Source organism: Zea mays, chromosome 9 (assembly GCF_902167145.1).
Source record: "Zea mays cultivar B73 chromosome 9, Zm-B73-REFERENCE-NAM-5.0, whole genome shotgun sequence".
NCBI classification, from domain to species: Eukaryota; Viridiplantae; Streptophyta; class Magnoliopsida; order Poales; family Poaceae; genus Zea; species Zea mays.
The window spans coordinates 72302299-72314074 of record NC_050104.1 but is presented as its reverse complement, the minus strand read 5'-3'; the positions used below and the strand labels follow the sequence as shown (position 1 = coordinate 72314074).

Here is an 11776-nt window from a genome sequence, read left to right as displayed (position 1 = left end):
TGGTTAAAGTTGAGCATTGCTTTTAAAGTTGGCCAAAATTTTATTAGCAATTACTAGATGTAAGTAAATACCAAACCATAATAATAACAATAATAGAATAAAATTAATAATAAATCCCATGCAATGCAAATGACAAATTGAATTTAGTTCCATAATTTAATCATGCGAGAGTCCTGAGCTGCTCTTGACCATGAGCTCGAATAGTATACCAGTTTTACACTCTGCAGAGGTTGTACCCTGTACCCACAAGTCATGTTACCCATCTACCAAGGGGTCATGAATCCCATACACCTCTACCAAGGAAGCGAGGCATGGTAACACTACGAGGCCTTTACAAAGTTCCACTAGCTTCCGAAAACCCGCTACAGTTTATGGGAAGAGCACTTGCAAGAATCCCTCGTCTGATTGCCATCGCAGCAAAATCAACCCGAGAACCTCCCTGCATGCAACTCCCCTACTGCCCTTGCCTCTTTCGGGTAAGGTAGTCTTCCACTAGCTTTCCTAATTAGTCAGCCAAGGGTGTCCCATTCCACCCTTGTGGTGGCACGTGTTTCTCAAGTTAAGCTCCATGTTCCAATTAAAGATAATGATGATCTTGACATGAACATAAATAAAATAACAGAATAATTGGAACATGGACATAATGAAATATTAACCCAAAACCATATGAAGCAATAACAAAACTACCCAAGTGATTCAGGGGTAAACAAGGTAAAAGATAATCAGACTAGGGTGACCTATTTGGTCCCATCAAAATTAAACCTATGCATGAATATGTGACATTAAAGAACATGATTGGGTAATAAATGTGGTCAAGGGCACAACTTGCCTGGCACTTGAGATTCCAGGTACCAGGATGATTCTTCAGATCCTCGTGATCTCACTGCTAGTCGTAGCAATACAAACAAACATGGTATAGAAAAAATTAACATCACACCAAACATAAGTACAAACTGAATAATAATAATCTACGCATTGCTACGAGATCACCGGATCGAGAACCACTCAAATTGGAGTTACGGTCATCAAGTTATGATGTGATTAAATGATTAACACTAGGTTCTATGTTATTTTATAATTCCAGAGAAAAAATAACCTAAAGTAATAATTAATTCAACTTTAATACAAATTATAAATTGACCCTAGATCATATTTTAGTAGATTATAATGATAAGCAGATTAACAAGACTAACCAACATACGTTAAATTAAGATCTAATTAGAAAAGGACGAGACATGGTATAATAAATGTTGTTATTGCATAGTAAATATTTATACGAAGCCAACGCAATTGGAATGGGTCAATTCAGAGTTACGATTATTTAATTATGAATTTCTGAAGTTATCAAGTACTTGGAGTAGCATAACTCATGTGGATAATTTAAGTTCAAGTATCATGGGTAAACAGAGTTACTAGGTGATAAACAATATTAAAACAAAATTATTGCCACTGGAATGGATCAATTTGGAATTAAAATGGGAAAGTTATGAATTTCCAAAGGGTTTATGTATTTGATACAAGATTCATTAAGAGATAATTTTTAATATAGTTTTCATGTCAAAACAGAGACAATATGTGATGAACAATATTATTACAAAATTATAGGGACTGGAATGGACTAAAAAGAAGTTAGTATGAATTTTCTATGAATAAAATGAGTTTATGGGATTATTTATATACTAAAAATCATTTTCTATAATTAATTATTTATTTTCTCTGCTCCCTGGATCGTGCGCACAAAAACAGAGAACAGCAGGGGCCTCTACGCAACATTTCTCAGACACAGAGTACAGTTGCTACGGACTGCAGGTTATTTTTAGTAATTCCTAGCCGATCAGAGTACAGTTGCTACGGCTCTTTAGTAAAACGTACCCGCGAAAGGGGTATGAGGGCATCCGAGCCGATCAAATTAGATCCATCGGTCAAGATTAGATCTGAGCCCCCGCAGGCATGTGAGCCATAGGATCAGTAATCTACGGTGAGGATTCTCTTAACGCGGGATCTGATCTCCGCCCCACGATCCCTAATTAACGACCCAGATTCAATCTCACGAATGGTTACACAGTCCTCTAATCACAGCCACACGCCGCAGATCCGATAGCGACCGACCCATCTTCTACCTCAGGCGACGCAGCCAGTGCTACACGCCGAAGCCTGCGGGGCAACTCCCTCGCCGGAGCAACACGATCTAGCGCCCAGGTGACCCAATCCCGAACCTAACCAGTGATAGTGCATGAGTAAGGGTGACAGTACGAAGGGGGTCACTTACAGGTGAAGATGTCGTGAGGAACACCTTCCACGGTGAGGTATGGGCCCACGGTGAATCCATAGAGTCCGGTGAGGGCTTCCGTTGTCCTCCACGCCAAGTCGCTGCATAGTTCGGCCACGGAAATCTTTAGCACCCTCAAGCAATGCCTTCAATGCCGGTTCCGAGGGTAGGACGACCGTGTGGCCGGTTCTTCACCCTCGCGATGATGTGGCGTTTCTCTCTCCTTCTTATGACTATGGCGACTATATCGGTAAGTCCAGGCCTCCACAGGGAAGGGGACGACACCGACTTATACGTGAGCGAGGACAGGGCAGCTGGCGGCTCTAGGTTTGTTGGTTGCATCGGCCTTTCCCCCGGATCACGACAAGGTGGTTTTGGCACAGCCGGCGGTCCCGAGCGAACGCAACACGCAAACAAACTAGGGTGGCTGACAGCGGACCCACGGTGTCATTGGAGACCTTAGCGCTAGCGGGGCTTGGGTCGCGCCATGCACGGAAGCCGTTGGACGGTTTACCAGGGCGAGCTTGTAGTGGGCGAGCGAGATCTCCGTGGGGATGTTGCGCCGTCGTGCCCGGGAAGAGGAACATGGTTGTCTGATGTGTGGGCCCGTGCGCCAGTCAGTGGTGGTCTCATGCGCACGACGATAGCTGGCCAGCGGACCCCATAGCACAGCGACCCTAGGCGAGCCAAGGAAGGCACGTAGAGCTGATGCGTCCGGTCAGCGGGCCCCCGGTGTAAGCGTGCGCGATAAAGTTGAGGCGAAGCCAACGCGAGGGCCCACCCAGTCGGCGTGATGGAACATCCAGGCGCGCGCGCCACAGTGGCTGATAGCACGGACCCCATCTGTTGGTGTGGGGGCGGCGCAGTGGGAGCCAATGGGCCTCGCGGAGATAGTGGGGATGGGCCGAGGCAGAGAAGAATAGGCCCAGACACTGGTTTCCTTTATTCTCTTCCATTTTCCATTTTATTTTTAGTTTTCTTTTCTATATAAATTCCTATTTTGAGTTCATGTTTAAGTTGAGGTTCAAATCTTTAATTTGCACAAACAAGGATTCAACACGATGCAAGTTTATTCACTCTTTATCTCTAAAAATATAGTGCTTTTAAATATGAAATGCACACTCACATGATTACATTTAAGAAAAGGTTATTATGAATGGGTAATCAGAGGTATGTATATATAGATATTCAAAGGTTAATACTTATTTACTAAAGGAGAGGTTAAGGTATAATCCTTATCATGAATTATTTTAATTCAACCATATGTATATTTTTGTAGAGGGTGCTTCAAGGGAATAATTTGAAACCCTCCTTCCATTTATTGTTCCAAGTTTTGTTCTACCAAACTTATAATATTGTCATTTATTTAATTTAGAGAGGCAAAACTTTTATAAACAAAATATGTCATTATTGAAAATCATTTTTTTGAAAATGTTATTAATCTCAAAATAAGATTTCAGGTGTTACACAATCGATGGCAGCACATGGCGTCACAGCGAAGGGTGCATCAAGGCAAAGCAACTTCGTGTGGAGCGCGTGCCCGTCAGATCGAAATCTAGGAGTTGGTCTATTTTGCCCCTGGTTTAGTGGATAGACTCTAAGTAAACAGGGGTAGTTTAGGAAATAGAAATAATCCTCTATAAATAGAGGGGAGGGCTAGTTAGTTCGACATCTCTTTGGCTTAGTTTCATTTGGCTCTTGGTTTAGAACTCCTAGTTTCCCTCACTAGGTTTTCACCAGTTTAGCTGAGAGATCCGCAGCGATTTTGTTCTGTCGACTGTGCCATGTAATCTGCAACGATTAATCTGAGGAAGGCTCACCGGTTTGACCCACAGGTTTTGGTTAGCTTCAATCTCAGTTTGTTCCCTTGCTGAATTTTTGAAGTCTTGTGTTCTTGAGTTCTTCCCTTCTCTTCTCTTGAGGATTTTTGGAGAACCTTCAAGTTCTAGTGTTGCAGGTGCTGTTGGGATTCGTTGGTGGGTGAGACATACTCCTAGGATCAGTTCTTATGCTCTGTTGATGCGGTTTGTGGTTGTGATCTTAGCTGATCTTGTTTTGAGTTCGTTCTAAAAAAACCCAACAAAACCCCAATTTTGTTAGTATATTCAAATATGCGGTTGATTCACAAGTTTGATTGAGCTTCAAATTTGTGGATACCTTGGAAACATATTTGTCTAGGTTTGTGCAAAATTTCATTTCAATCAGAGTTCATTTTTTTCAGTTTCGCATCCGAGAACATAACTTCGTGATGCTGAAATCAATACTTGTTCGCAACAAGGTTTTGGACTGATTCGGACTTTTCGGTGTTAATTTGTGTTCTGTTTGTTTTGTTGGTCTCATGTGTGTATTAGGAACATTTCGAAATCATGAGATCATTGGTTTGCTGATATAATTTTGGTTTGAGCGATTTCTTCATCTCGATTAAAGTGCTCAAATTCAGTTTTTAGCAAAAAAAAATTGATTGGCTCTCATTCACCCCTCTTGTCGCCACACCGGTCGTTCACGTTGTTAGCTGAATTAGCAAGCTAACGAACCCGAATGAAACTAATATATTGTTCTGTTAAGCTAGATATCCTTATTAGCCCTTTCTCGTTTTCTTTTGAGTCATATTTCTCGCTAGTATGCTACTCTTGGTATTGAATTTTTTTCTAAAAATAAAAAAATACAAATACAAATTTCAAATATTATAAATAGCATAGAAATTTCAACTGGGGAAAAAATCAAGCGAACAGGTAAAAAGGGTGAGGGGTAATTTGATCATGCATCAAGCACTTATTAGTTGGTCTTAGCTTGGTTTAGCTTGGTTGGGGTAGCTAACGACTAATTATATTTGGATGTATAGCTAATAATTAGTTGGTTCATTGACTCATTCCAAATCGCTCAGCTAATTTTAACTACTAATTATTAGTTTTATAGGTTTCACTACAAGAATTTGGCTCTTTGGCGAGTGCCAAATGATTTGTCGAGTGTTTTCTTTCAGGCACTCAGCAAAGAAGCTCTTTGCCGAGTGCCAAGTATAAAACCCTCGGTAAAAAATACTCGGCAAAGAAACTCTTTGCCGAGTGTTTTATTTTTGACACCCGACAAAAAGAGTTTCTTTGTCGAGTGTTTTTTTAACGATCGGCACAAAGAGCTTATTTGCCAAGTGTTTTTGGACACTCGGCAAAGAGCTTCTTTGCCGAGTTTTTTTTCAACGCTAGGCAAAGCAATTTAAAAATCCCATTTTGAAGCAGTAAATTAATTCGAATAAAAAAGTTTTCAACTACAAATTTGTAAAACTCATTAAGATGTACAATTTATATTTTGATCATTTCTTCAAATGACAAAATAAAAATAAATTTGTTCATAAAACCTATATCTCTCTCGTAGTATATGAAACTATAAGAGAGATGTACAAGATTTATGAATAATATTAGAACCATCAAGTGAGATGAACAAATGACCAAACAACCAAAATAAACTTTGTAGATCTTGAGAAGTTATAGACTTTTGTAGTTGGCAACCTTTTCATTTGAAGTCATCTTGTCAACGAAAACTATGTCTAAATTTAAAAAAAAATGAATTTTGAAAACGAACTCGAATGGAAAAACCACCAACATGAAAGTTGTAGGTCTTAAAAAGTTATGAAACTTTGTAGTTTATAATGTTTTAGTTTAAAATTATCTTTTCATGCAAAATTATGTTTGAATTTTTCAAACTAACTCAGATGGAAAAAAAACACCAAATTAAAAGTTGTAGGTCTTGAAATGTAATGAAATATTGTAATTGACAATTTTTTATTTGAAATCATCTTATCATAGAAAAATTTGTGTGAACTTTTCAAATTTGAAATTCAAATTTTGTAAACGGCCTCGGATATAGAAACTATCAAAATAGAACTTGTAGACCTTGAAATGTTATGCAACTTTATAGTTGAAACATTTTCAATTGAATTCATTTAGTACCTCAAATAATCGAATTACTCTGGGTTTGTTATAATACATGAGAAATAAAAACGTAATATAGACACAATTGATGTAGTGGTGTAGTGGTAGAGGAGGTTATACATGAGAGAGATGTTGCGAGTTTGAATTAGTATTCATAAAACATGTAAATTTGATTCAAAAATTTATGAAAAATGATAGGGCCATGAGCATGTCAATGAAAGTGGTTAGGGAGTTGTTCCATAATTTAAAAAAAAATATTTTGATGTTTTCTTGGGTTTGAATCTCAGTATTCACAAAACATGTAAATTTGATTCAGAAAATTGTGAAAAATGATAGGACCATGAGTATGGCAATGAAAGTAGTTAGGGAGTTGTTCCCATAATTTAAGAAAAATGTTTTGCTGTTTTCTTGGGTTTTTTGTGATTCTTAATTTGCCGAGTGTTTTTCGACACTCGTTAAAGTCTTTACCGAGTGTCGAAAAAAAGTACTCGGCAAAAAACCTTTGCCGATAAAATGTTTGTCGAGTGTGACACTCGATAATGGTTTTAACAAGAGTAAAATGGCCTTTGTCGAGTGTCTAGAACATTCGGCAAAGAACTTCTGTCTGGTAGTATTTAGATCTAAGTCTAAGGCTTCGTTTGGCAACACAGGTAACATCCACCCAGGTTAGATACCACCGATGGGGGCAAAACTTGCTATACTTCTTCCCCGTATGGTGCTGCCCGGTGGGGTTTGAGCGCCCTGTGATCGTTTGGTTATCGGTTATCAGGGTGTCCAGTGACTCTTCTAACACATCTCTCTTCAAATGTATAAATGAACAAATGTATAAATGAACGTATAAATAAAATAGCAGACTAGTAATAAAAAGAAAGTAGAGTTGGACGTTTGAACACATATGTATTCTAAATTTTTATGAACCAGTGAATTATGAGAGTGTGTACATATGTATCAGATCCACAATATGTATTAGAACCTGCATACATATTGATGGAACAAGCAGAACAGTTCTTAACTCCATACAAATTGTGGTTCGAGTAAAAATTCCAGAGAACTTGAAAATTCAGAATAGCGCCTACTAGCAGAACAAATTAATAGCTTGGTTTCATCCAAAAGACAGTAGATAGCACCCAATAGCAATGCTAATACTACTTAACCAGCTAGCACATAGTGAGAGAGCAAATAAAGCCAATATTCCTATATGCTTAACATGAAGCACCTCTGACTGATGCTCCTGTGGCAAACCTCGATTTTCTGCAAGGAATAAAAACAACAAACTTAGAACTTTCCTTAGCATGAAGCACAATTGAGCTACTTGTGATACAAAAATGTTCTATTTGTGCAAGGAATAAAATTGTTCTATTTGTGATACAAATATGTTCAGAGCAACAACATAATGATGAAGTCTGGCTTATTTACCACTACTAGTTTTAACAACCACAGTTTTGGAGACAAGTTAACTCATACTATCAGTTTTAGAACAAGAACTTCACTGGTCAAAATAGAGTAAATGAATCATTTTTCAAGTTTAGTACAGTATTTCCATGAATCAAAAAATAATTGAAGAGATCTTGTTGGAAAAAACATTGCAGAGACCATATTGCAGAAGCCATCCGTCACACCTTCTCCATCTATCAGGTAGATGTAATCCTACTGAAATTAGAAAGGAAGTAAATACACAAGTTTCTTTAGAATTTACAATTGTTTTCAGAGAGGAAGGAAGGGCATATATATACACATACCTTATCTTCCTCCTAAGCCAAATCAGCCGCACGTTGTGAATTGTTAGCTTCAGAAACATCTCCCGATACAATTCATTTTCGAACACCTCTGCTGCAATGGCCTTCTCCTCATCTGTCAAGTCCTCCATAGCTTCAAATATGTGGATACACCTATCGATAGACTCCTCTCCACGAGTCTTCTTCTCAAGGAACGCATCCATAGTCTTATCTGTTTGGTTCTTCTTGTGCTCCAAATAGTCATCCAAAACACTTGCAACTTGACTTTTCTTCCTCTTTTTTCCACTTCCATGTACTGACGTACCAGAAGGTGGTGACTGAACTTCACAAGCCTCTCGATCCAAAGTTAGTCCAGCAACATTAGTCTCACTGCCCACACTTGGTCTAGCAACATTGATCTCGCTGCCCGCTCGTGGTACATGTAGCACTGGTTCATCAACAGATGCTACATGTAGCACCGGTTCAGTAGAAGTGAAACTCATGTCACCTCTAGCAATGCTCCATATAAAAAAGTCAAAGTGTTTCTTCATAAAAACTCATATCTGTTTAGTAGAAGTCAGAAAGATATATAACTACGTTCATACAAGGCCTCGCAGCTCCTAAACAGAGGAAGCCCATTCTTGCGATGTTTCTTTAATTTGGGGAATTTCTATTGAATACAACATATATTAGTACAAAGGCATGTTTTGGAATGATACTACTTTATCAAAAGAGAGAGAATAACTTACACATGCACACTTCTCCCACAAATCTAGTTCAGCTAATATCATGCCCATAGTCTCATTCCATCTTATACCACTCTCATTCTTTGTGTTGCTTATGGCCTTGTAGCTTGCTTTCAAATCTTTCTCCTTGTCTTGAAGTTGTTGCTTTGTGAAATGTGCTGAGGGGAATTTCTCATTGAACTTACAAGTGATGCTTCTCCAACCATCTGAGTTCCAACCATTCTGTCCCTTAAATCTGGCATCAACCTTGTGCTCAATTAATACTTCAATTAAACCCTTCTCACATAAGAAGTTCCAATTCGCCCTAGATGCTTCATCTGCCATTACTATTTTAAATTACACATAAAAATTAAATTGTGTGCAAGAAGTACATAAATAAGATACAAATATTAGGTGCATCAAGTACATAAATAACGATACAAGTGCTATCACATCAACTAAACATTGTGTGCAACCCACATCTACATCGCAATGTCATCCCTTAAATTGTTTCCAGCAACAGACTCCGAGCCGGTAGGGTAGTTGACTTCTCCCTCTGGGACATCGATATATTGAGACGGTTCAATGTTGCTTGGGAGGTGATCTAGCCACCCTTCCTGGCCATTATGCTGTTTAATTACATTATGAAAGACAACTGCTATCGCTGGAACCTTAACCTGAGACTGAATAGGATAGAAAGTTCTGACTTTTAGAATAGGAAACCTCTTCTTCAAGACACCTATAGCCCTCTCTATATGGTTCCGAAGGATTGCGTGGCGATGGTTAAAGAGCTCTTTGTAGTTGGCATAGGAACGTCGACTCCTAAACTCGCTTAAGTGGTACCAAACTCCTCGATAAGGGGCAATGAATGATGGTGTATTTGCATATCCACCATCGACAAGATAAAACTTTCCTTCTAGCACATGGAATCCTCTATCAAGTGCTGAACGAAGAACCCCAGCATCTGATGCGGATCCTTCCCATCCACACGAAATGAAGGTAAAGTTTAGATTAAAATCGCAAGCTACCATAACATTATGGGATAAAGACCCTTTCCTATTTCTGTATGGAGCAGCCTTGTCTTCTGAAATAGTGATAGGAATAAGAGTACCGTCTATGGCACTAATGCAATTCTGCATGTTAGGAAAGAGATTATTAGAGGCACACAAACCTAAGAAGAATTAGAAATTCTTGGGTTTTATGTCTACCTGGAAAAAAGGCATGAAACGAGAGTCAGTTGCAATTTTGATGTGAGTTTGTACTGAACTTGGAAGCTTTACAAACCTACTTGTCAAGGCTGGAATTATATCAAAGACTTCATTTATCTTCCTGTGAATGGTTTCACCACTGTGTTGAAACCATTTTTGCATATCTTGATTAGTACCATTATGCGAGATCATGTACATAAACATGCCAAACTGTTCTTCAACAGTAACACCTCGTGTGTCACGTAGAAGATCCTCGGCTCTAAGGAAAGCTACTATCGCTCTGAAAATATCTTGCTCCATCCTAAACTCAACTTTGCTCCAAATTTCATGCCCTTCTAGAACTTCCTTAATCTTCATAGCACCAGTAAGAGAAGAAGTATGGACTGCCCTTTTCTCTTCTTGCATAGCCGCGAGAACAACAGGTACAATTACTAAGAAGAGTTCATCATCATCTTCTTCCTGGTCTAAAAGAAATTGTCTAGCATCCTCCTCCCAAGAACTCATTATCTATTATATAGAGAGAGATACAATTATCATGACTAGCTTGGCATTCAGTTATATAATTCAAACACAAGAAATGCTAACTGATGACCTGAACATAGTATGTACGACATATAGTTGGATAAGCAATGCTAACTAACACCAAGATGGATAAGCAATGCTAACTAACTAGCACTAGTAGAACATCAAGATACTGTGAAACTAAAAACATATAAACAAAAACTTTAAAATTATCTAGTGAATTTCATCGTAAAATAAATCCATTTCAGGTACACAAAAACACAACTACCACTCAATCTAGAATGAAAACTAATCAGAACATATTTAGAGAAAAATAAGGAGAAACGTAACATACTCTACAACTTGTACAGCTCAGGGTGGTTGAGTGCCCAACCCAACCAGATTTTCAGCCTATAGAATTATAGATGGATAAATCTGGTGGAGGATGCTAGAGGCTCAATGTCCACTGACCATAAATCGGAAGGGAGAAAACTTGCCATCGTCCACTGACCATGAACTGCAACTAAACAAAAATCGGAAGGGAGAAAATAAGCGAAGTGCTCACCAGATCGAAGACGTCCTGGAAGCTCCACGTCTTCTTGCCGTCGCCGTACACCGTTCAAGGGCAAGTTCTTCAGCGTCTGCAACCTGGCGGTGGAGGATGAGAGAGATGGCGATGGCACGGACAGCGGGTGAGAAAGCAGAGGTGAGGTCGAGAGAAACAACAACCTGGGGCCGTGAATGAGAGATGTGGCGACGGCTGGACGGTGGCTGACGACGGCGGCGGCGGCGTGTGAGGGAGGCGGCGCAAAGTTAGGACGTCGCGGGGCACACAAAACCAGCCGCCGGAGGAGTAGAACCCTACCCCCGTCAAAACTGCCGGTACACGGGCTTAGCAATCCTACGAACAGGCATCCCAAACACGCATACGAAGAGCTCGTGTTGTCTATGACCGTGGGCTGCCTATCCCAAACGAGGCCTAACACAACTTATTTTAGAATGTATCTAGGGCAAGGGACCAGCGTTCGCTCTGCTGCACAAACATAATTCCAGGGCTTCTACGTAGTCGGACAATCACCATGCATATGAACACAACTGCGTTCATGTAAAAAAATGTTTTTTCAAAATATATTTTCATGATTTTGGATATTTTTTAAATAATATTCTGGTGTGATTTACCTGCTTAAACTTTAAACTTATTCCAATTAACCATCTCTGACGTGGTGCTACATCATCAAAGTCACAGTTAAAAAGTTGATGAGGTTAAAGAACTGGTTTAATTAGGGAGAAAAATCGGACGACGAAAGTGGATCGAAGCAAATTGAATTCTCTACACGTATTCAGTTCAAGAACTGGGCGAGCGGCGGGCACATAAAGCCTGAGGCACAACCCCTGCAGATTTTTGGCCCAATGCAAATACTTCCAGTTTGTC

At 39.4% G+C, this 11776-nt stretch overlaps 1 protein-coding gene across 1 annotated transcript; it reads right to left on the bottom strand.

The window, feature by feature from the left end:
- Positions 1 to 7161: 7161 nt before the first annotated feature.
- Positions 7162 to 10257, bottom strand: LOC109942543 (uncharacterized). The gene is made up of 4 exons (XM_020544621.1): positions 10117 to 10257; positions 9916 to 9919; positions 7935 to 8376; positions 7162 to 7168 (listed from the first exon to the last, which is right to left on the bottom strand). Exons 1-4 carry the CDS (start codon positions 10246 to 10248, stop codon positions 7162 to 7164), a joined length of 585 nt encoding a protein of 194 aa, XP_020400210.1. The 5' UTR covers positions 10249 to 10257.
- Between the last annotated feature and the right edge of the window lie 1519 nt (positions 10258 to 11776).